General features: G+C 32.9%; 1 protein-coding gene across 1 annotated transcript in view; it reads left to right on the top strand.

Moving 5' to 3' along the window:
• The window catches only part of EYS (eyes shut homolog), a 1,661,361-nt gene that overhangs the window by 157,247 nt on the left and 1,476,476 nt on the right, over positions 1-27,638 (top strand). The window contains exons 9-10 of the mRNA XM_060283543.1: positions 5,847-6,107; positions 21,495-21,504. Coding sequence (XP_060139526.1) covers positions 5,847-6,107; positions 21,495-21,504 — 271 coding nt within the window. The remainder of the gene's footprint in view (positions 1-5,846; positions 6,108-21,494; positions 21,505-27,638) is intronic.

Here is a 27,638-nt window from a genome sequence, read left to right as displayed (position 1 = left end):
GAGTCACGGATGTAGAAAACAAACTTATGGTTATGAGGGGATGGTAGGGAAGGGGTAAATTGGGAGATTGGGATTGACATACACACACTATTATATATAAATAGATAACTAATAAAACCTGCTGTATTGCACAGAGAACTTACTCAATACTCTGCAATGGCCTATATGGGAAAATAATCTAAAAAAAAAAAAAGGAGTGGATATATGTATATGTACAACTGACTCACTTTGCTGTACACCTGAAACTAACACAACATTATAAATCAACTATATGCCAATAAAAAATTTTAAAAATAAAATAACTAAAACTAAACTCACAAGGTACAACTTATAAAGCCAAACAATTATAGTACTGTAATAGAAATTAAGGATTTCTTTCAAACGAATGACACTAGCAAAACAACAAAATAACAACAATAATGTTAACAAGTGGTTGATCATTCATGCAAAAATATTTTTCTACTGATATATACTTCATAATAGTACAACTTAAAGTGTATAATATAAATGAAATATTTAACACAGGTTTGAGCCTGACCACATTTTTGCCCTAAAATATTCAAAAATACTTTCTGGGAATTTGGAAAAACTTAATGGGGACAAAAAAAAAATCCCACTAAAGTTTTGTCCCTCAGGACTTCCAGATAGTTTTTGCTAAGTATGGGATCATAATTTCAGAAAACCAGGAAAGACTCTGAAGTGTTCATGGCTCCAACGCATGTATGAAGCTTCAAGCTTACGCACAAGTCACCAATCCCTACTTACTACCAGACATATAATAAAATGAAATCAATTCATTCATACACTCATCAAACATTTATTGAGCACTCCCTAATTAGAAAACATTGTGCAAAATGTTGTGGAAATGAGATCAAATAATGCACCATCCATAGGTAAATTAATATTCTCCTCAGAACACATCTCATGGTCATTTCATTTCATTTAGAAAGCAAATATCTTTTTAAACTACTAAAATAACTATTAGTTTCACTTTCTAAAGACACAAGTAGTTTGTTTTATAGCACTGAATTTTATGGCTTTCTTTCTGGAAACTTAAATTAAACCTGTTTCTCTACAGTCTATTTTAGGAGTTTCACATTGTCCATGTAATGCTAAGTATAACCAAAAACACTATTTTTCAGTCATAAGCAAGAGTCCTATTTCAAAGTGTAAAATCTAAAAGTCCATGATAAAAGCAGATATAGCTTCAAGACCTATGTCTGTAGAGTAAGGAGGCTTGTATAAATATATGTTTATGTGAATTTGCCAGAGAAATACATTTTACTGTGGTTTAAAAAATTATTTCTGAACCAAGAAGTCTTATGATTATTAATTTCTAAGACTATTGTAATTTCTACCGTGATATCAGTACCTTTTTATTAAGATATGAATTTCTTGTTCTCTGTTTATTTTTAATTTTTGGTTTAACATGCAAACTTTGCTGCCTCCCAGGCAAAAGTTTTTTGTGTTACATTTTACTTTTGGAAAAAGAAAAATAAACTGGTCTATATATAAAAGTGGCTTATTGTTTGTGTGTATGTATGTATGCACGTATTTTTGGTTTTTATTAGTCTTGGTAGCACTAAATGGTAGCACTAAACCAGGGGTTTCCTGGCAGGAACTTAACTGCACAGCAGGAGGTGAGTGGCAGGAGAGTGGGCAGAGCTTCATCTGCCACTCCCCATCGCTCCCCATTGCTCATTTTACTGCCTGAACCATTGCTCACATTACCGCCTGAAGCATCCCCACCACCACCTCCCTGTCCGTGGAAAAACTGTCTTCCACGAAACTGGTTCCTGGTGCCAAAAAGGTCGGGGACCGCTGCAGTAAACCACGTTTTCTCTAGTGGCTGGATCCTTTTGACTATTGCATTTACATGCACTGATATATTTTTTACTCTTTATTGTCCACTGGAAAATATCACCTTGTTTCCTTAAGCTTTATAGTAAAATGATATAGAGGTCATTACTTAATTCATTTAAGCAATTCCAAAATAGATATTATTATACTGTCCATATGCATGCCAAAATTAATTATAATAAACTTAATTAAAGGAAGCATTTTTGTATAATTAAGTTTCAACTATAGTGTGGGTTGAAACTTAGCTAATGTATACACAATTCTTTTTTTTCTTTCTCTTTTGGGAGCAAACCAATATGGTGTTAAGCATATACAGTCAAAGTTTGACTATATTATAGCTTCAGGCTCTATGACTTTTCATGCTTTTTTCATATGTCAAATAATAAAAATGTTTTTATGCATGTTAGATGATTCTGTGCTACCCGGGCCATATTTTTATTTTAGTCCATAATATCTAGATAGCTTTTTATATGTCTAACCTTTTTTGCATTGCTTTTCAAATTATCTTCTAAGACTATGAACTTTTTGAAGCTATTTATTCAGAACTTTTAAGATGACCTTTCTCTTGAGCCTCACCCAATTTTAAGATACGTTTTATGATTACATAGTAAAACAATATTAATGGAGCATCTGCTGTATATAAGACATATAGACCATAATCTTAGGACTCAGAGTAATACATAAAGTAATATATTTAATGTCTTCTATTTCTAGATTATTTTTCTATTAAAAACCTAAATGGTGAATAAAACTATTAAATGACAATATTTAATACTGAGACCATACTTTCAACATACAGACTTTCAACTAATGTGTTCCTTTGTCCTTTCAAAGTGAATGAGCATTATTAATAATTAATCTATAAAATGTGATTAAACCAGGCATGATATAGACAGACTTATATGCCATGTGACAGTTTAGAGTTTACCTAGAATTTTTTTTTTTTTTTTTTTTTTTTACAGAGTCATAGGGGGTGGCAAGTGAGAGGTCATTAAAGGGGAGTAATTGTGTTCTATAACTTTATTTCAGGTAAACATAAGCACATTTGATATAGCTGGTGACAGAGTAACCTGCCCAGTAATTAATATACTTCATCCTCCTCTATGAAGTAGATCTAGTACTGATGATTTTACAGATAAGAAAATTATTTATAAATAAAAATTATTTATAAAGTTATATATATATAATTTATATATTTATTATAATTATATATAAAAGAGAAAATCATTTATAAATAAGTTAGAGAAGAAAAATTAGAGCCAAGCCTGGTGCATTGAATATATCAAACCATTCACTATACGGCCTGCCATTAACAATCTCAGTGATCCTTGGCAAACTGCATCAAATGGCCAAGTTTTTTACAATGACAAGAAGAAAGGTTTAAACTAACTGAATTTTGACACTCTTGATGGCCCCAAACACCTACCATCATATACTTTTATGAGTGTAATGACTTAGGTTCAGTAGGTTAATTTTCATTAATAATAACAGAGTGATTTGACATTGTTCTTCTCAACTCATTATCATGTTTATATGATTATTTTAAGTGTCCTTTGAATAGTTGGCAAGGGATATTTGAAAATCAAAAAAATTAGACCAAAAATTTTCAGCATTTTTTAGGTATCTTTCTCGCCTTATGCTTTCTTTTTCTTATGACTTATATGTACGTATATGCAATATCCAAAGGAATAAATGTGGTATATTATATAAGTTATAATCATTAAAATGGCATCTCATAATCCACATTACCTAAGGTGATACCTAGCATATAAAGAAGACCCAAGAATATTTGTTCAATACACTTAATAAATAATTGAAGTACTCAAAAGATGTGTGTATATGAAATGAAGAAAATACAAGTTAAAAACCACTATCTCTCTAACTTCAGAAAAACCTTCCTCCTTTGTTAATAGCTAATCTGGCTCTCACCATTAAACCTATAGATATTTTCAATAATTTACAAGAAACACAGACTATATTTCACAATTATCTTGAAATAGAGAAAACCACATTAAAGACTACTAGAAAATATTGGTTAAATTGAAATTACCATAGGAATTAATTTTGTGTGCATGCTATTAAAGTCTCATCAGGATTTTCAACATCATTGAAATCTATACTTAAAAAATTTAAAATGACTCAATGAATTGCATTCATGTACTCAAGAAATATAGATAGATATTTAAAAATTCCAATATAGCTCTTAAAGGCTCTGGATGCGCAGGCTCAGCGGCCATGGCTCACGGGCCCAGCCGCTCCGCGGCACGTGGGATCCCCCCAGACCGGGGCACGAACCCGTGTACCCTGCATTGGCAGGCGGACTCTCAACCACTGCGCCACCAGGGAAGCCCTTCATCTATATCTTTAAAGAATAATTGCACTCAGTGAAAAATTGAGTTTGAATAATCCATTATGTGTAATAGTAAACACACACACACACACACACGCACACACACACACACACACACACACTATACAACAACTCTCCTCCTGCCTCATCATCCCATCATGTAAGATAGGTTAATTTCCTCTCTTAATAATTCCCAGAATATTTGTACTTAATCCAACCTCAGAGATATTGTAATAATCTACTTATCACCTTCCCCACCCCCTGAAAACTCTGAGTGTCTTTCCAGCACCTCATTTATTTATTCAATCATTACACATTGAACAAGGTTTCTTGAGTCCTTCTCTCTGTGCTAGGAACTGGCATATACTAGCATATATACTGGTGATAAGAATTCAGAGGGAATAAGACAGCTATTTTTCCTGCCTTCAGAGAATGTACACTATAGGCAACTAAAAAACTGAGATACTAAAGCATTTGCAATAAAACCTATTAGAGTTATAAATATTAGGGTAAGCAGAGGGTGCCTTCCTTGAGATAAAGCCAGAAATTTGTTCACATCAGCATTACCTCATTTAGGTCAATGCCAATCACATAGACAATGCAAACATATACTTATGAATGAATACTATCAATAGAACCTAGTATTAATTAAAATCCCATTAGTTTTAGGCATGAGATGAAATATTTCAAACTTGTTTTATGCTGGATCAGCCTATCAATAGTGATGCCATTGTCCAGGAATGCCCGGGGCCCTCACCTGGCCTGCACTACCTGTGGCAGCCCTCACAGACATTTCCCCAACTGGAACCCATGTGGCCACCAGACTGGCCCTTGTGGTTCTTATCATGATTGTAAGATGCACCTCAGCAATAACCATCAGAGAACTTTGACAAACAAGTTTTATTACCATAGTTTGTGGAGGAGGGTAGATGGCACTCCTGGGCCACACAGCAAAGTCACAGCTCAGGTAAAGAGACACAGAAGACCTGGGGTTCTGCTTTTACTGGGGTCCAGGGTGGGATGCCTAGTGGTTTCAGTGTTCATCCTATTAGTGAATTTAAAACATGAACGTGGGAATTAAAGAGCAAGAAGGGAAAAGCAGGGTCCCCACAAAAGGTTATTTATCAAGGTCAAACAGGGCTTTCTAAAATGGGAAATTTCATGGGGTTGGGGGCTTGGCTTGGTTTTTTATGTACTTGTGTAGCTGGCAGTGTGTTTATTTCAGATGAATGTCTTTGAAATGAAGGCCTTGGTAATCGTAATGTCAGGCACTTATACTACTATCAAAAATTGTCATAATTTTCAGGCATTCACACTAGAGAAATTTCCAGCGCATTTTCGCAAAAATCCTGACACACACGCACCGTCATTTCACCTCAGCAGGTCACATAGCAGTTAAGTGGCAGGACCCGTATTTGAGTCTAGATCTGTTTGTTGCCAAAGTTCTTTTCAAGCATCATTCTGCACGATAACCAAAATTAAATTTTGCCAAGAATGGACACTTCCTACAAGAATATTTTAAAAGTACAACACACAACCTTCTTTAATATGTCCTCATCCTGTGGATTTAAGTAAATATGCGATAATCATTTAAACATGTTAAATTATATGACTAATTGGGTTTTTTGCTTTTCAGATGCAGCTGTTTTCTTGGTCACATGTTTAGAGTCCGTATACTCAATGTTGATGACTGCTTAGGAAACCAGAGCACATCAGTGCAAGGCCTCTGCCTGACCCATTTGCACACCTGCAGTTGTAGCTCTCTGCAAAGATGTGAAAGACACATCTGTGAAATAGAAACTGAAGATTGTAAATCTGCGCCCTGCAAAAATGGAGCAACAGGTACACATTTATATGGCTATTTCTTTGGCAAATGTTTCCCAGGATTTACAGGCAAGTATTTCTTGAAATCAAATTGTCTAGTGGATAAGGTGGTTAATACATTTATTTAACATATCTCAAATGTGTCTAATGATCAGTTGTAGCTTGCTTTCTCATTTGGCAAAGTAAAAATATCTTCCCTTGGAATAATAGGATTGCTTCTTTGGGCAATTACACCACTGACTACACAGCTCTGGCTCATGCAAATAAAGATGCTAAGGCCAGGCTGCACCACTAAGAATATAATGTATATGTCAAAGGTCTGAAGAGAAAATAGGCAACCATAACCTCCCAATAATAGTGCCTAAACAGCTTCAGTACACCCTTCAACCTACTGTTTGGCTGCCTAAGCAAACTGAGTGCCAAATTTTTCCTAATTTAAAAGCAAAATTTTGTTTCAGTATTTTTGAGGTTAGTTTAATGCCCTCACATTAATAAGACTAAAAAATAAAAACATAAAATCACAACCATACTATATTCTTTGCAAAATCATAGAGGACAAATTTCACCGGGGCTACATAGTAAAAAGGCAGGTTTTGATACAAAAATATCAGAGATTAAGCATTAAAATTTATGTTATTTGAGATTTTATGCTTGGTCTTACATTGAAGTGATGTTCATAATAATTTCAAAACTTATTTATTATAATTGCCTTATAAAAATCAATATGGAGACAATACAGGAAGAAAACATAACTGTCACTTTTAAATCACACCTAACTTTAAATAAAATAATGAAAAAATTGTCATGCAGTATAATATCCCATTTTATTAAGCAGACCCAACTCTAGAAGTTATTTGGACTTCCATCTTAAAATGAAAAAAATATTTTCCCTATTCAATATTTAAAGTAATATGCTGAAGCTTTTGGCGGAAATTTAAAAAGATAAGTTCTAAAAACGGAAATGATGATATCATTGGAATAAACGTATGGCCATCCAGATTAGCTTTTTAAGGATGAAAATATATTTGAGTGCACAAATTCTGGTAAGCTTGCTATAAAGTTTCTCCCATTACTTCACATTTCACATTTCAAACATGTTTTTAGTAAAAATAAGATAGCATAAAATGTGCTAGTGCTGTTGAAATAGTTGTATCTGACTTAGAAAAAACATATACATATATTCATCTGTTTTTATCACATAGGGTATCTTTAAGAATTCAGTGAAAATACAATGTTAATCAGCAATTATACATAAAATAGAATACAGAATGAAACAACTCTTCTAATACCACTACTAAGAGAAAATGTAATTTGGTATTTTAATTATTTGTGTATATATGTATATATACATATGTATGTGTATACACACTATCAATGAGCAATCTATTATTTTATATTTCAAGACTGAATATTACAGTTATCCATTATATGATCATTCAATATATATTATATACACATTCTTCATATAGTTAAACCACACATTATATAGTACTTACCATTGGTATATACTAAAAATAATTCATATGACTTACTTCCCAGCTGGGAATAAAAACATTCCATACCCATCTGATTGTTTTTCCAATCTGAAACACAAAGTTGTATCTGATTTTGATTTTGATTTCGTGGAGTAATAAAAAATTTTGAGTATTTAAAATTTGAAATTATATTTGGAATACTTTTTACAGGCTTTTCATTATTATTATTTTTTTCTTCTGGGACATGTGTCTTTACTTAATCACAGTTCTTATAAAGACAGTTTCACTTATCTCTTTCCAGGGAGATAATAGTATTATCTGCGAATAAGGGTAGATTTTAAAAATTTACTTAATTGGTTTTATAGTACTGTTTGGTCAAATTTCTAGGATCAAGTACAATGCTAGTGGTAAAAGTGGTCATCTTCTTGTTCCTGAATTTCATGAGACTTTGTGTCTCCATGCCACATGGTGTTGGCTTGATATTAAGTAGATAATAAACAAGGTGGAATCTTTCCATTTCCAATTTAAAACATTTTAAATAGAAATAAAGGGGGAAGTAATAATATGGCACAATAGCCATTTGATAGAGTAACATTTGCTTTTATTTACTTCTATAATTTTTAAATACTTTTGTATAGACATACCCTAATGGACTTTTATGTGTGTTTATATTTATTTATTTTTAAAATATTTAGTTAAAAACTTTTGTCAGTTGCTTGTGCTTTACTTCCGAAGGACATTTCATGATCATGATTACTCTTTTGCTTTGTGCTTCATCTACCATGAACCAGTCATTTTTGTCCCATTACCACCATCACCCCCTAAAAGTTTATGTGTGTTTCTAGAAAATTTGTTTTCAGTGTTACAGTTTTGTGCTTATTTTACGCAAAGACGTGGAAAACTCTTCTTACTTTGTACTCTGAAATATTTAAAATAAACTGGTTTGAAAGGATGAAAAAGTTCCTTAGGGTTTACCAACCAATCAACAAAATAAATATTTCTGCTTATTACTCTTAGAAAGGTTAGTTATTCTCTAAACTTCTTACACTTTCTAGGGCTTTACTGAGTCAAATTACTAATTTACATGACTTGAGATAATTATTAAAATCACTGGCATTTAAATAATAATTTTATCTGAATTAATGTTTATTTCTTAATTTTATTCTGATTTTTATATGTATGTGTGTTTTCTTTCTAATTAAAATAGAGTTTATACAATTATTTTTATTTTCAAGGAAATTATTCATATATTTAACAATTGTCAAGTTTTTTCTGTTTTTTTAATTTAATACTATGTACATTTAATTATAGAATTCCTTTCTCTAGCTGTACTAAACTTTCCAATGTCTTGCTCTTCACTTTCTTTACTTTTTATTTCTTTGTTAACCTTTAGGTAATTTACAAATTATCAAATTTTCTTTGTTATTTGGTAATGCAAAATTGGAGGCCAGAGATTTTACTCGGGGTATTGTTTGCTTGTACTCTAGAAATTTGATATGCAATTTTTTTGCAGTGTTTTCTAAGTAGACTGTTATTTAAGGTTTGATTTCCAATTTCATCCATCAGTCAATATGGCATTTTAAGTTATACTTTCTGAGTTACTTGGCAATTTTGTTTATTGTTTGGTTATTAATTTCCAGTCACTGCATCATTAACACAGAACAGGGTCATCGATAATTGCTATTTGGTATATTTTTTCTTTTATTTGGAAGTATATAGAGAAGTTAAATCATCTTTTTACAATTTTCCCAACTGTAGGGGATTACAAGTAGCTACTGGGGGTCTGAAGGGAAAGGAGCTAAGAAAAATCCCTACAGTCAAGCAGAAACAGTGTTGTAGTTTGTTAGTAGTCCATGTATTCAGGACAAAAGTAAGGAGTGTTGGATTCATATGACTTATCTGTTATCATTGGCTTAGCATATCACAGTTCTTATAAGAATAATACTTGGATATTTAGACATAATGTATATTGTCTGTGAATATTCTTTAAAATTTCTTTTTCTGTGATTTAGGTTTGGGATAAGACTAATCCTAGGAGTTTTTCAGAAAAGGATTTTTAGGCGCCATTTCAGATGTAATAAATCCAAATATTTGGAAGTAGTATTCAAGAACAAAAATGTTTCAGTTTGTAATTCGGACTCCCGTGTGTCTTTGATGGAATGATTCTCCTATATTTCTTCATAGATGTAAACTTACACGTAAATATAAATGGGTTTACATACTTTGTCATTCCATTTCCCCATATTAATTTATATTTACACACACCTTCACTACTCTTTACACGCTTACCTTATGGGTTATAAATTTTTAATTACCTTACCATATTTTAATAAAAATCAGTACTTGTACCACATTCCAGACCATACACAGACCTTAAATATTTGAACCATATCTAACCTTCTCTAGATATCTACATATTTTGTATATGTTGTTCTGCATATATTTAAAACTATTCAAGACATTATTATTATAATTTTACACACTCAATACTTATCTATACTTATCCACATTGTGCCATTTTATTTATTTTATTACTTTCCTATATCTCCAAGCTTCCAACAGATTCCTTTTTACCAAACATATGATAATTACTATTTAGAATATCATTTTCAGCTTTTCTTCTGGGATGAATTCTCCATTTTCTATTTGTCTGAATGTATTTTTAGTTCACCTTTATATTTAAAAGATGTTTTATGGTAAGGGATAAGCAAATGAGTTAAATGAAAGAAGGAACTGTAACTACAAGTTAAATATCTTTACAGTAATGTATTTAAAGATGTATGTCTCTGTATGGCTATATTGCTATATTGAGCATATATATATATATATATATATATATACACAAACACATATATGTATATGTATGTATCTATCATCTGTAAGTCTATTTATCTATCCTTCCTATGATATTGCTAACCCTATAATATCTTTGACTCCTGTTTATCAGTTCCTATATTCCTATTTTTTATTTTATAAAACATATCGTGTCACAGAGAATTAAGAAAAAGGCTCAGACAGCTGAGATATCAAATGATTCACACAATTTATGCCACAATTTGAGCCATTCACTCCAGGTCTCTACTTATAGAATTCTATCATATTTTAAGTTTGAGGCTTCTGTATACTGATTATGTTCTAAAAAGCAGAAAAAATGGGGATGGGTCAAAATATTTAACAAATCCAAAACTTCAAATATTTTAAGATAATTATTCTCCCATAACAATTTATTCTCATTTAGCAATTAATACATATTTAGTCCTATTAATAATAGGAGAATAATAGTTATGCTTACATTGATCCTTGGACTTTTGTTTCCTGAAGCCTGATCTAACCAAATAAGAGCAATAGAAACATATTTGAGAGGTAATAATAAAGAAAATGCTATGGAAAAAAGACAGATATTCTTCACTCTGGAAGATTCTTATCTGTCCTTTGCGGATTTATATTGAAACTTCTTCCAAAAAAGACAAAAAAAGCATAATTAAACAGAAAATATGTGACTTTTAAAATGACAAAGGAATTGCAGCCTCAGTGAAAGTAGCCTGTGTTATTATGACTGGATGACAGCTCTTTAGCGCCAGAATTTTCTTTCAAGTTCTGATTTCATTTTAAATTGTGATTTTCCCTAACTCATTAAAATGCAAAATCTATACAAAACAATGTATAGATTATGCAAACAATGTTTGCATAATTATAAAATAATTTACTAAATGTTGTATTTCAGGAAGAAAAAAGTTATGTTCAGGAATTTAATTAGTGACCTGGCAACACTAGATATTCAACATTGCTTCTAATTGTATGCACATCTGGGATTTCCTCCAAAAGAACTTGATTCTCAAAGGTCAAACATTTATATCAAAGTGTTTTAAAATAACCGTCTTGTAATAAGGAGGATGAACAGCTTTTCATCAGATGCAATGCAAATTAACTTCCCAAGAGAAATGACCCAATATATTCATCTTACACATGAGATATTTGTATTGATATATATATACCATTTATGTTGACTTCTTTTGTATACCGTGGAGTATTCGAAAGAAAATGGCATAAAAATATAAGCATGAACATCACCCACTCTGGGCCAAAGTAGCTGAAGGAAAAATAGTTTTTGGTCCTGTTTCAATCAGAGACAGTAATCTCTATATAGCACCTTACGTATTTTTCAATTTTTCCATTATATAGGTTGGCATTCTATTTCCCTTTGTCTACTTGCTCACATTACTGTTATGAAATATTGAAGGGATCTTGAGCTTTCCAAGAGAAATCCAGCACATTAACAGGATGCGGTAATATTACTAGAATATAAGACTCTTTTAACTCTTCCAGGCTTTATTTAATTTCATTACCTTTCATTTTCCCAGTGAATTTAAAAACCAGCAACAAACCAGTTAACAAAGCAGCAGCCATCCAAACAAACAAATATAACACAAAACTACAGACCCTATTTAAATATCAAAAAGCCCAAGATCACAAAGAATTTAAAACTGTTTCCCAATTTCAATATGAAACTACCCAACATAAATAGGTAACATGTTATTGATAATTTATTTTTGGTATTTTTCTTTTCTCTTCATTCAAAGCACTTTTAGTTCTTTGAAAGAAAGAATTATTAGTACTTGTTAGGTAAGATTTTTGTTTGTTTGTTTTCATTTCAATGAATCTTAAGTACATCGATAACATAGTTTTTTATCAATATTGAAGGAAATCCAAAAAAGAGAGTATATATGTACATGTATAGCTGATTCATTTCGCTGTTCAGTAGAAACTAACACAACATTGTAAAGCAACTATACTCCAATAAAAATTAATTTTAAAAATTTGAAAATATATGTATATTTCCATGGGTTTCTGAGTCCTAATTTTTAATTTAAAATAAATAGAAACTTTTTTTTTTAATTCAGTGAAGACTCTGTCTTGGGGGGTAGTCAATAATTTTGCCTGTGAGATTAGAGAACATATTATCTGAGCTGAGCCCCGAAGGATGAATGGGGTGAAACCGAGATTTAAAAGGCCCTGTGAAAGGCAAGGTACCCATAAATAAGAAACAGCAAGTGACAGCAAGAAGTCTATAATTGGCAGAGATTGAGATAATCCACAGGTCCTCATTGTTAATATGAAAGTGTGATACATGACTAGAGTACAATAATTTCCATTATTTAGCAACTGAGCAAACACCAAATGAGAGTAAATGAGAACAGAGGTTGAGATAAACATGTATATTTTTATACAGATTTAGGTATCAAAATGACATTGTTACAGTTAGAAAAATGATATTTCTGTGTTTATAATACTTTGATACTTTCTAACTTGATATTTTCTGTGCTTATAATATCAACAGGCATAGTGAGGAAGTGGTGAGGAAGAATATTTGAGGTGGCTCAGAATTTCGATTTCACTACCTGGTTACTTTGCTATCCCAGGAAGCATTTGTTTTTATCCAGGCAGCCTCAGGGTGGATAGAAGCCAAAGCAGCCAGTGATGACAATTTGGTCACCATCCAAAATATTGATAAATAATCTGTAAGTTCCAGCCATATCTGGGGAGTTTTTGTTCCTGTTTATTTCTTTTTTTTTTCTGCATATCATTATACATTAAATGATGTAGTTCTCAAATTACATTATCTTTCCATCAGGTACCAAGTTACTTCTGCACTCATATCCAACTTGATTATCCAGTAATATTCTGAATATGTGTATTTAGGGAATTTCCTTTTATTTATTAATTTCCATATGGGTAGATACTGCATAATTTCTTTATATTTTTGTAGTTTTCTAATTTCTCTGAAAATCGTATTCTGTTGTTACATTATATAAACAAGCTTCCAAAGCTACTGAAGGAAAGTGCCTCTCCAAAATAATCATTTTTATGAATAGAAGATAACAGGGCTTTTCTTGCTGTCAGGGCAGTTCTTAAGAGATTTCTAATCTGCACAAGCTTCAGAAATGCTGACTAAATCTAAGAAGTATTATAAAACAGCAGCCAGAAATTTAACAGAGGAAAAAATATTTTGTTTTTGTATTCCTTGGAAAATGATGTGACTTCTCTATATTCTGTTATTTGACTACAATTTAAAGGTAATCCTGAGCTGGTCTCATGAATAAGAAACTGATGTTTTTTAATTTAAATTCTATTTTAAAAGATGGACAACTATTCAGTAAAAATAACAATGAAATGATTGCAGGGTCATATTTCAGAGATTCAGGCCAAAAATAATTTATTAGAAAATGACACAGACAGTATATCCAATCTTCCAATTTGTCCTTTTGTTGTTTTAAATTTAATATATATTTTATATTTATCAAATATAAAATAATGTATATTTTATATTTATTTATATTTATAGACCTGAAGGTCTATAATAACTTTTCAAACAACCATTAGTTTTAGTGTTTTTATAGGAATGTTGAGTTTCAAAAATTATTTTGAAATACTTTTCTTTCAAGGGAGTACATTAATGTTAGTGAGATCTTTAAACAGAAAAATAAAGGTTGACATATCTTCTGTGTCACATCAGAAGATATGGCATAGAGAAGTTATTCCAATTTGCCCAGACCTAAGACACACCCAGAAAACATCAAATGCTGACAGTGAGTACACACATTTTAAAGAAAGAGAAAATAAAAGTTTAACCTGCTTTTCAAAATAATATTTCACTGCATTTTCATTTAATTAGGAATAGAACACCTCCAGTATGAATGCTACACAAAGAAAGGTGAATTATTAAAATATATTATGATAAACTACAGAATAATCCACATTTATTGCTTCATAAACCATCTGTCAATATTAGGCATTTTTAAAAATAAATATATTTATTTATTTAATTTTGGCTGCATTGGGTCTTCATTGCTGCGCACAGGCTTTCTCTAGTTGTGGCGAGAGGGGACTACTCTTCATTGCAGTTACACAGGCTTCTCATTGTGGTGGCTTCTCTTGTTGCTGAGCTTAGGCTCAATGCAGGCGGGCTTCAGTAGTTGTGGCTTGCAGGCTGTAGAGCATAGGCTCAGTAGTTGTGGCGCACGGGCTTAGTTGCTCCATGGCATGTGGGATCTTCCTGGATCAGGACTCGAACCCATGTCCCCCGCATTAGCGGGTGGATTCTTAACCACTGCACCACCAGGGAAGCCCTGTTAGGCATTTTTAAATGTGCTCTAACAAAATAATGTATTATCTATTTATCATTCATCCATCCACCTACCAACCTATCTATTTATGCTTCCATAAATGTACTTGTTACTGAGTCCACACTTGTACTGCTCACTGCACACCAAGCCAATAAATTGAGAGATGAGTTGTTTGGGGCAAAGAATAGAGACTATTCAGAAAGCCAGCAGACTTAGAAGATGGTGGATTAGTGTCCCAAAGTTAGAATTAGAATTCAATTAGAATTAGAATTAGAATCTTCCCCGAGTTAGAATTCAGGCTTCTTTTATACTAAAAAGGGAGGGAGTGTGGCTGGTTGTTGCCAACTTCTTGATGCCAGCCAGACCTCCCACCCACCAGGGGATGTGATAATCCTTTGTTCTTTCAGCTGTCCATGTAGGTCTGGTAATGATGTTCCTGTAAACCTCCAACCAGACAAACGTTATTCTCTGTTCTGAAATTTTTTATCTGTATATGAATTGAAAATGTTATACCTTTAAAAATCAATCCTGGCACAAAGACCCAAAGCAGCCAAAAATAAGTAAGTAAAATAAATTTTTAAAAATAAATAAATATATATATTTTTAATTAAAAAAAATCAATCCTGGGACACAGAGCCTTGAGAATGGGCTACTTTATATTTTAGGCTAAAGGCAACATTCTTTTACAAAGGTTCGGAGCCAGCATAACTAAGCAGAGGCAAGAGAGCACAAAGGTTAGAGCCAAAGGAATAGATCCAGTATGAAGTCAGGTTTGTTCTTCTCTTATATATTTATTTAGCTTGGCACAAGGTATCAAATAAAATAAGGTCACAGATTAATTATACATGTAAAACTACTGAGTAGTTATGGCTTTCTTATTTCTACACTGAATATGAATGATGAATGAAGTTATATTGGCATAATTAAAGCTAGCTATATTTGTAAGTCTAGGTATCTTCAAAGAAGCATAGATGGGCTCTTACATCATTGATGATGCTAATTATAAGAGTCTCTAACTTTATCAATTTTAATAGAGTTATGAGCACACATGATAAAAATTTAGTTTTCAATATGTTATTCCCTATTGAAGTCTACTTAATAGAGAGCTGCTGGCTTTTTAAATCAATTCCAAGGGAAGTATAGTATCTTCATTAATGTAAGAGAAAACAGAGCATATTACTGAAAATGAAACGGCAGAAGCCAGGATTTCCATAAGCTGTTTTTAACAGATTGAAAAACATGAAATTTGGCTCAGTTTCTCTTTGAGAACATGCATTTTATCTATCAGTCATTATCCTTCATGAAGTGTATGGCTGCATGAGGCACAGCCCACAATATGAACTTTGCCTGAGGCACAGACAGAGCTCACATCCACATAGGAAACATGCTGTGTATTATTTGAGAGCAGAGAATATCAATGACTCCAGGTATGTCTCCATTCTTCTTGAAGTATCGGTGCACTAAATGGGCACAAAACATTGTATTATTGTCTATCAGGTAAAAACCTTCAGGTAAGTTCCAATAGTGGCCAAGGAAATTGCAAGAAGATAAAAAACAGAATTAACCTACTATTTTGTAGGCAACTATTAAGATTGTTTAGGATTTTTCTTATATTAATTCACATAAATGTCAATATGAGGCCCATAAAATTTTGCAACATAGAGGAAGAAAACTTCATAATATTGCAGTAGGAAAGTATACTTTTGTACAAGATCTGCTAGAAATTAAAGAAGCTAGTTTGACACAATTGTTTTTTTCTCTTAAAAAAAGAATATACAGTACACTATGAAAAAAGTTATGAAGACTGAGAGCAAAGTAAGAATAGTCATCTGAATAACATATGAGAATAATACAGCTAAAGATTAATACAGGAGAAGAAATAAAATCTCCATTAGAAGCAATTAGTAGAATGAGTATAAAAGTCAAAATTGTGATGTGAAGAATAAATATGGAAGAGTTTTACTAAACATAAAGGCAATAGTAAAAATGAGAGGTTATTAAAAAGGAGAGTCAACAAACTGCTAACATGGATTACTAAATAAAACCAAAACAAATGCTAAAGAATTATAATAGAAGTTAAAATATATATAAGTCAATTTTTAAGTTGTATAAGACATTTAAAATTATAATTTGAAATTGTGAGACCAATATTAATGTATTTAATTCACTATCTTGAGCTTAAAATATTTTTAAAAAAATAAAAATAAAGATTACTATAGAATAAGACTTGTTCTCTTCAAAGTTCAATGCCAAAAAGAACAAGAAGTACAACATCTATTGACTTTTGACAGAAAAATAAAATAGATTAACAAATAGTGCTGAGGTTATACTTTTACATAGGCAAAGACAAGGAAAATTGTAATATATATTACAATTTAATTTTTAAGTTTTTGAGAATAGAAGAGAAAGAAAGGTCAGTATCACTTTGGGTACTTGAAAGTGTAATATATTAACAGACATGAGTTATTTTGAAACCATGCATTTTATAATAAACCATGTCCAGTAATACACAAAATCATTAAGATGACAAAACTTAGTGTTTGTGTATTTAAATACTTCTGCCTTATCGGCATATACCAACTTTGTATTCTTTGGGTTTTTGTTACGTAACCTGAAAAATGAGCAGTTAAAACCAAGTACTGGGACAAACCACCAAGTCAAAATGGAAGTTTATGTGAAGAATGTATCAATGAGTCTACATGCAACTGCCCTGGGGGGTCAGTATCACATTTAAAAGTATAAATTTTAAATGTAAAATTTGAATTTTCCCAAGGAATACTTATTCATTATTTTTTCTGGAAACAATTTTTATTTGCTTTACATTTTTGGTGCAGTTAATAGCAAATTAGTCATTATTATAGAAAATATGCTATCGATTATATAAAAAGAGAAATATTTATGTTCAAAAGTAACAATTTCAAGACTGTCTTCACAAGCTGAATGTACTCATGTCAGGAATGATTTTCTTCACAGACTGGTGGAATTGACTAGATTGCGATATTGTTGAAGGGAATAAAGAAAACATATTCATTATTAAAACAATCACCTTTATTAAATAAGTTAGATTTTTGATAGAAAACATTTATGTTACCTTTATATGTGTTTAAATGTAAGCAGATGGTGTGTATGGATCTATCTGTACACAGCAGTGAAATGAGTGTCATGCAGTTACTGTATTTAACACAGTTTGATACTTGCTTCCTGGGTGAGTTTGCAGGCTCTAGTAATGAGGCATATTGCTCTGCATACTTAGCGTCGATGAGAAGTAGTGATTATCTCCATTTTCTTGGGTATTTTAAAATTTTTTCATGATAAAAGGTAGCATTCTTTCACTGAAAACAATAATATATATCTTAAGCTTATTTATGTCAATGTGTATACTTTAAACTTCACTATGCGGAGGCCAAGTAAAATGCTTTATGCTTCTGGCATCTGGATTTTCACTTAATTTGTGGCTGTTTTCTCCATATATTTCTGATTGACATGGTAATAGCAGGAAGAGCACTTACATTTTCCGTCTTTTGTCTCATTGAGTATCTGAATAAATGCATTTTACTATTCCCCCGCCCCCAATGGGATATATAATTACCAGTTGTATTTGATATTTCAACAGGTTACAAAAGTCATAAAATTGTTCAAAAGCAACGTATCCATTTGTGTCAAGTGTTGACTCCATAGCTAGCTCTTGTATAGATGGATAGAGCACTATAATTTCAACACCGACAATTGTAACAAATTTGTAAGTAAGAAAAAAGATACAGCACATTTATTAGAATTTATTGTTTTAAATTGTAAATAATAGTTACAAATTTTAGATATTACTTAGGAATAGATTTAGGATAAAATATCCTATTAATCTATGCATCACTGAGTATATGCCTTTTTATTCTAAAGCAAAAATAACAAAGCAAAATTTATATATTTATATGACATATTCTCAGCTTTTCTAAAATAATTTATATTTTAAAATTCAGTTTTACATCACTTCTTAGAGAAAGTTCTTATCATTTTACTGATTTCGGGCTCTCAATGTTGTGGCTTCTCCCGTTGCGGAGCACAGGCTCCGGACGCGCAGGCTCAGCGGCCATGGCTCACGGGCCCAGCCGCTCCGCGGCATGTGGGATCCTCCCAGACCGGGGCACGAACCCGTGTCCCCTGCATCGGCAGGCGGACTCTCAACAACTGCGACACCAGGGAAGCCCCATTTTACTGATTTTTCTTCATTCTGTCACTTGTAGGCAGTTACTAAATATCATAGTATACCTAAGACCTAATTGTATAAGCTCAGAATTGTCTAAAAAGAATAGCAGGGATTCACAGCAGGCTACTTCGTTTGCTTGAGTAGCTCAAATTTTAAAAGTTATAAGAGACCAAAAGTATCAGTATTAAGAGGTCAAACTGTGGACAATGCCAAATAACACACCACTGAGTTTAAACGCACTTTACTTGTAAAATGAATGACATTTTGAGAAAATAAGCTAAACTTCATGAAAATAGTTTGAGAAAGTCTCCATTTCAAGCCACTTAACTATAAAAATAAGGCCAACAATCAATAAATTGCATTATCTGATTCAGCCCCAGAAATTACAGGATGTTTATAAAATGAAAATTAACTAATTCCTGATACAAAAGTTTCCCATTTTCTAATCAATTGATCAAAATAAAATGTTAAAGTTACACATAGAAATACTTATAAATTTGGTCACATGTAATATATATCTTATTTTTGTTTTATTGAAAAAATATGATTTTTCCTTCCTTTAGACATATCAAAATGATTATTCAATTTGATACATTTAATTTTACTTAACTTCATTTAATTTTGGTATTGATAAAATAACTTATTGGAAAATTTTACCTAGACATGTAGTTTAAGTATTTTTTAAGTTACCTGAATACCATGATATTAGAAATACTAAGTTATAGGACAAACCAAGCAGTATTATTTGTTTATGACTGGATTTCTCTCAGTTTCCCTGCTGTGGGCATTCAGAGGAAGACACTGCCCAGTGCCATTTGCTCTCAATCCACACATTCTCTCTACGGTAGGTCTGCCTGCCGATGCAGGGGACACGGGTTCCTGCCCCGGTCCGGGAAGATCCCACGTGCCGCAGAGCAGCTAGGCCCGTGAGCCATGGCCGCTGAGCCTGCGCGTCCGGAGTCTGTGCTCCGTAACGGGAGAGGCCACAGCTTTCCATCTAAGAAAATGAGATGGTCTGAAGAATCCTCTACTCCTCAAGTTATTGAACACCAAAATCACAAAATTGAATTCATATTAGTAAGAGAATAAACATTCTCTTTTTATAAAATCTATGATAAACTGTAAATAATCAAGATGTCACATAAATGGAGAAATGTAAATTATTTCTGCATTTAAAAAAAAAGAATTTATTTTGATTTTAACATTGATACAGGAACCATTTAAAGCATTATTGATGAGTACTTATATACTTCATTCATTCATTTATTCACTCACTCATCCAATAGATAATTATTAGTAGATAATCAATTATTATGCATACTATTTTTTAGACATGGTAGTATTTTGGGGAAAGTGATTAGGGGAATCACAGATAAACAAAGAGAGAGTCTGCCTTCAGGGAGCTAAACGTTTACTGGGGGAGACTACAAAAAACAACAAAAAAGGGAAGGTCTAGTCTAATGCTTGTGTCACTGTGCTGTGAAGGAAAACAGTCCAGTGGCAGGAGGGGAGTGAGGTGGTGGGTGGTAGCTATTTAGATTAATTGATAAGGGAGAACTCTAAGGAGTGACAGGTGAGCAGAGATCTAGAAACAGTGATGGAGGTAACTATGTGAAGAGTAAGAGGAAGAAACTTTTAGGCAGAGAGAGCCTCAAGCACAACAATCTTGAGGTAAGCAGGGACCATGTGTCGTAAGGTCTATAGGCCCCAGTTACAACCATGATTTACCAAATGCTAATTAGGACACTTAGACTTTTGTCCACTTGACCTAGAACATTTTGTTTATACAGATCAAGCAAGAATCTATGAGGCTTCCCCTCTATTTCAGTTCCAGGAACACCATGATCAACTAGCCAGTGCCATAGGTCTGTAGGAAGCAGACAATTCTGACTGCTGCTTTGACTTCTTGCCATCATGACAAACATGACCACCTTGTCTTTGGTGATTGAGTTTCACCACTTGACCCCTGTCACCCTGAACTCTAATTACTTTCACTGTATTTAGATTTCTCACCTTAGTAACTACAATTCCCCCACTTAGGTGTAGCTTGCAGAGAAGGTCTTCAAGGATGCCAGGAACCCCATCACAAATTTATTTCTCACTATCATGGCAAAGGTATATCCTCTGGACCCTCCCATGGTAAATAAGCAGGTCTTAAATGACAAATCCTCTTTCACATTCCAATCTCCCTAAGCCTTCAAATACTTCCCTCTACATTAAACCAAGGCAGGTGAGGCATTTCCAACTCACTCACTGTGGGCCCCCGTTTTGGGGGTCCATGTTTCAGCAGGCAGCCAAACACACTGCTAGAGCCCTTTCTATCTCCCCAGCTGTAGCATGAAAGGCAAAATTTCTGCTTAGTGAGCCCATATCAATACATTTGGCCTGATCCCCATGTAATATTTCTTCTGCCATTATCCCACAACCTCAATGTCCCTCCCACATATATTCCCTGGATTTCTCTCTGTGTAAATTAGAAAACTCAAGTACTTCTTTTGGAGTATAGTAGGTCACCCTTGCCACCTCACCTTTAGGGCCTGCTGTGACTAGAGTCTAGTTATAGGCCCAGAAGTGAAGAGGGGTGGAGGGGGTAGGTTCTGAAGAGAATCAGCATTGTCATTGGTGACAACTCTCTCAGGAAACCGTTACTATTTCCTCAGACAATGCAGAGTTAATTCCCTCAGAAGGAGTGGAGAGTCCCCACACTGAGGGAAAAGAAGACTCTCCTACTTGGAGCAGAGAAGTCTCTTCCCCTGGGAAAGAAGAGTCATTAGGATTTAGGGACTCTGTGTTCCCAGCTTCCTCAGGGTCTTCCCACACATCCTCATCCCCCTTTCAGCATCCCATTCCTTCCCATCATGGCCTTCATGTTCATACTGGGAGTTCAACTTGTACTGTAATTCTGCTGGTCACAGGACGAGATTCTGTATTTGATTTTCAGCAGTCTTAGCCCTGTGGTGACAAGACATAAGGGTCTCCTTCAGGGCACATGTAGATGTTTTCAGGTCATTTATGTAGAACTTGATCTGAGAATTTGAATCCTGAATCTCATCCTCTTCTTTCCCCACTTTGTCCAGCAACAATTAGGAACAACCTCATTATATTCATTCATTTGAGCAAAATGTTTGGAAGTCCTGTATTCACAGTCCCCCATATCCTTGCTTCTTATACATGATTGATTAGGAATATCCAAGTGATAGTTTGCTTATCTTCGGTGCCAGATCCCATCATGGACTCTCTGTGCTCTCTTTACTACTGAAAATAAAGTCATCGGCATTTTTAAATCTTGATTAGAGAGATAATTTCAGATACCTCAGAACAAATTTTTAAAAATTCATCTTTAAAATTCTGTTCCTCTAGAACCACTTTCAGTACCAAAATATGCATTAGGATTCCCCAGAGAAACAAAACCAATGGGAGAGTTATAGACATAGATATAGATATATAAAGATATTAATTGTAAGGATTAAGGAGGCTGACAAGTCTGGAGAGCTGCAGTGAGTATGAACCTGTGTGGAGAATACATTAATATATTGTGCCTTCATGTCATATTGAACAAATGTGAAATTAACCTTCATTGATAAAAAAACTAGAGTCAGTATCCAAACCATCTTGACATGAAAGAGTATAGCTGTACAAGAAGAACTAATTTTATGGATAAATAAATGTTGCATATTGATGTGAGCTGCCCAATCCAGCATATGCGTTAGATTGAGGTTTATGCAGCCCAACATAAACACTTGCACGTAAGATGGGGGATTTATTTTTATTTTTCTAAAATTTTATTTATTTATTTTTGGCTGTATTGGGTCTTTGTTGCTGTGCGTGAGCTTTCTCTAGTTGCAGTGAGTGGGGGCTACTCTTCCTTGTGGTGCGCGGGCTTCTCATTGCGGTGGTTTCTCTTGTTGCCTAGCACGGGCTCTAGGCGTGAGGGCTCAGTAGTTGTGTGGCTCATGGGCTTAGTTGCTCTGCGGCATGTGGGATCTTCCTGACCAAGGATCAAACCTGTGTCCCCTGCTTTGGCAGGTGGATTCTTAACCACTGTGCCACCTGGGAAACCATGGGGGTGGGTGGGGGGGAATTTAGTTTTAGCAGAGCATCCTGATCATGGCTGGTAATCATTGTACTGTAATCTGATAGGAACATATGCCCATCAGGAAGCTTGGATGCAGGAAAGGAGATTTTATTAAACAATAATAAGGTATAGTACATAGTCTCATGAAGACCAGACGTATGCTGGCTGACCTACGAGAAACTCAAAAAACACCAAACCTGTAATAAATAATCAGGCCTGCATGCCACGAGTTCTGTCAGTGCTTGTTGCAAATTATAGAAACACACATGTCTGCCTGGTGCTTGCTTGGAGATTGCATCCATCTCATTCATTTTCCTCCTCAGGTTACTGACTTCTGAATCTAGGTCTCACTGGGACACCTACCTTGTAGAGCTGAGTCATGTGCAAATACCTAAAGAGCAAGGTACTCTGGGAAGTGGAACACATCATGTGGGGGATTATAAAATGCAGGAAGTATGTTCAAAGGTTGACTAGAGACTGCATCTGGATTATTGAGTAGAATCTGGTTGCCTTCTTTCAGAGCTGATGCTGACACACAGCTTATGGAGTCAGGGCAGGATGAGCAGGGTGATGACAGTCTGAATAATGATCAACAGGCTTACTTGGAGATGCTATTTGCCTTCACATTTTGTAATTGTTAAACTTTTTAAACTGTTAAAATATTTGTAATATGAAGAATAAGGTAAGTGATTATAAATTCTGAAGCCAGAACTGTAATAAAGTTATCAATTTGATTCAGTTTTTTAAAGTTTTATAAGAAATAAATCTGACCATTAATAGAATGTTATAAATATAAAATAAAATTTTATAAAAAGATTTTAACATCTTTTTAAAAACTGACTTTGAAAATTCTACATGCTAAGCTATAGAAATGTCTAGCAACTAACTTCTCTCTCTCCAGATAAAATGATGTTCTACCTCTTTCTAAATAATGAGCATGATATAACGCCCACAAAATCCCAGTTTGATTTAGTTCCAGGATGTTGAGTGTGAGATGTTTTGTTTCCAGTGTCAATAACTGTCGTAACTCAGGTTCTGTGCTTTTATAACCTTCCCACACTTCTCCTTATCTTCAGATCTTTGCTCCTGTGATTACCTCCTATCCTTTTCCATGACTATTTTGTATTAGTCTTTTAGTATAAGCTTTCTCAAATAAATTTTAGACGAGTAGGGGAAATCAGAGGATATAAATTATGCATAAATAGCATAAATGTTAGATGTTTTCTTACCCTAAGAAGAATATTTAAATACATAATGTTCACAATCTTTTCCAAATCTGAGAATAATCCATTATTTTTATTATGCAATCTAATCCAAAACCATGATTTACCTAGAAAATGTTATCTGTTTGATAATTTGGTAGGAACAGACTCAAACATGTTAAGGAATCAATGTCAGTTACATATTTTCAATCTATTTCACACATATATTTGCAAAGATTTTTTCATGATTATTCCTAACACCAGTAGGTACTTTCATAGGTATTTGTTTCAAAAATTATAATTTATTAACTATCCCTTAAACTTACAAGTTATAGACAAGACTTTCAGTTTATGAAATATGTAAGGTATCATTCCTGAATGTAAGATCTTATTATATTAGCCAATATCCTGTGTATAATAAGGTATAACAATGTATTCTCTGTGTGTGTGTGAGTGTGTGTGTGGATGTGTGTGTGTGTGTGTGATAGGGAGTGCTTTTTCTATTAGGTTAATTTCAATGTCATGGTCTTTTTTGAAGGGTTAAGGATTTGACAGAGAAACCATTCATTCCTTCTTTCATGAAGAGTTTGGATAACACAATTAAAAATATTCCATAATTTGTAGAAAGTGTCTTTTTGTTTTATTGTTTTGATCTTAGGGTTTGGGTATTTAGATCCTCAAATACTTATCCTGGATCAGAATTCAGCTGGATACATGATAGGTACCAAAGGGGATTGTTAGAAATGTATCCTGTGCTGTATCCAGAAAAATTATGACTTATTCTGTCTGGGATGAAGTCTCATTGGTAAACACTACTTTGATGGCTGCATACCTCTCCTATAGATATTGTACTATGGTTATGGCTAATCAATTATTTTGCCAAGTTTGGGCAAGGATGCTCTCATAGCATCCTTTCATTTTTATCTAATTAGCCATTTTCCCCACCTATAATTATTATCTTTCTTTGGAAAATTATTATAATGTAGAAAATATAGAAAGAATAAGATTAAATATTTATGGTAAATATTTATTTAATAATAATTTAAAATTTGAGCTTTTATAGTCTCACATAAAGCACAAGTAGGCCATGCTTCCAAATCGGCACTTCAAGATCATAAGTGCTCCCAAAAATCCAAGCTTGCAGTAATGCCTGCTGAGGCATGTGCAGAAAATTTCCGGAAGAAGCAAAATTTGTTAAAAAAAAGAAATAGGGCTTAATTCCACATTGTTACACGTATGATCTATGTTTCTGTGATTATATCAAGGTAAATAGATATAAAATTATAAAATGTAATGTCAAAAACTTTGTATTTTAAACTAGGAAATAATTTACTGGGTAATTTTTCACATGTTCACTTCTTTCTTTGAATGCATGCTACTACTAACGTAGATTTAAATAGTTTATGCAATCTGTTAGTATAAATAAAGTAAAATTATTTTATTCTTATTTTATTTCTGTAGATTTAAAATGTGAATGAAGCAAGCTACTTAATTTTTCAGTCCTTTATGAATCCTTAGAGTGTAAAATGCAATGCAATCTGTATTGCATTGAATATTAAGGGAGTGATATATTGTTGCTTATAAATAATAATAAGGTAATAAATATATTATTTCAGAAATAAAAGAAATTTATATGGACACCTATGCTAATGTAGTAATTTTTTTTAATACCAAAGTCTTTTGTTTTAGAATGCTAATGTGAGAATATTATGAATTCTCTTTACATTATCAATAATGGGCAAAATTATGGCAAAGAGTCTATTGGATAGCTTCTCAGTGCTAACAGAATAATACCTTCAAATACAATGAAAGACATATTATGTATGAGTGAAGGAAAAATAAACCCCTTAATGACATAAATAAAGGAAATCTATAAAGTTTGTAAAGTACATTGATAATAATTGGAATAAACTATAACATAAACAAATTATAGACTAGATATGTCTAAAACTTAGGTCACTTTAAGTATCTGCTATTTTTCATTGATTTCACTAATAAAAGTGAAATATTCTTCAAAATAAAATAACCAAAAGCTCTCATCAAATTTGCAATTTTAAAATGTTTAAGGAGACAATGAAGTACTTATATGTTGAGGTCCATTTATTTTCTAAACTTTGGGGGTTATTTACTTCTAAGAGAATGTCTATGTACACCAAGAGTCTGGCTAGTTTAAAAAAATATGTTTATTCTTTACCTGTTTAAAAGTAGTGAAAACAATTTGCGTTCAAATATAGCTGTGGATTTGGAGACATGAGGTAACTTCAGTGTTTGATAGGAGAAGCATTTATTAATTAACATTTATTCATATCTTTGCCTTATGAAGGAGTTCTGTTTTTTATCAGATATTTTCATGCATATGAGCAACACTCTCCATATTTAATTTCTGAATCATTACAATGTTTAAAAGTTGCTTTCTCACCCATTACAAAACTAAATTATCTACTTTGTATGTGCTTTCATTATTTACCATTCCTTTTCGTTTTATAATAGACCTTAGAGTTATAAAATGGATTTAGAATAATATAATATTGATGAAGGAGGAAATGGATTCATGAGTATGCCATGATTATGGACAGTTACTCAGTAGGTACAACCACCTAATTATCCTCTTTATATGGGAGTCTCTTTAAAATTTTAAAGGTATTATTTAAATTTAAAAATAGCCTGCATGTTCTGAGAGGCTATATTAAGGATAGGAAGGTAAACCATTGAAAGACGAAAATAAGGAATTGATCTAACCATATTTGTTCAAAAATGATTCCTTCGTCTGCAAGTACAAGGGATGCATTAGTGAGTGGCAAGATTGGAAGTTGAGAAACAAGTCAGGGACTATTCTAATAGTTCAGACGAGATACCAAATATTTTGGATTAATGTGGTAGAAGTGAACACATTAAAGAGATAGTTAAGGGGTCTTGTCAACAAAACTGATGAGTGAGGAGACAGTGGTGCTAATTAGTATGGTTAAATATGGATCAGTTCCATAACTTCCTATTTGGTCTCCATATTCATAGACTTTCCCCATTCTAATGTCCTCTTCAGTGAGTAGACAGTTTGATGTTTTAATGAAAATGACATTGAAAGCATGTTAAATATATTCCTTTAAAACAATCTCCTCTGTTTTAATAAAATAAACTTAAAAACCTAAAAATATATAGCTACATTTACTTTAATGAATCTAAATAGTGCCTCTCCAGCATACATTGTATACCCTTAAATAGATTTGGAGTTTGGCATTTTATCTAACTCTGAAAAAGTAACACATAGACTTTTGTATTCAGTATAGAACTATCTATAGAATTCAAAACCACTCTTGCCTTTCCCAAATGGTAATTACATCTTGTACATTTGAGCTCTCACTAACAAGTAACAACATGTCATTTTCTAAGTGAATGAGTTAATGCATTTCTGGTTTGAGATAGATCACTGAATGTTATATATGACCCCACTTTTAATTGGAGAATACATTATATTCAATAGTGCATTCATTTTTCAATAATTCAGTAATTCATTTCCTAATCATTACATT

Source organism: Globicephala melas, chromosome 14 (genome assembly GCF_963455315.2).
Source record: "Globicephala melas chromosome 14, mGloMel1.2, whole genome shotgun sequence".
In the NCBI taxonomy this organism is placed as follows: domain Eukaryota; kingdom Metazoa; phylum Chordata; class Mammalia; order Artiodactyla; family Delphinidae; genus Globicephala; species Globicephala melas.
The sequence above is the reverse complement of the archived record's forward strand: the minus strand, read 5'-3'. Positions and strand labels throughout refer to the sequence as shown.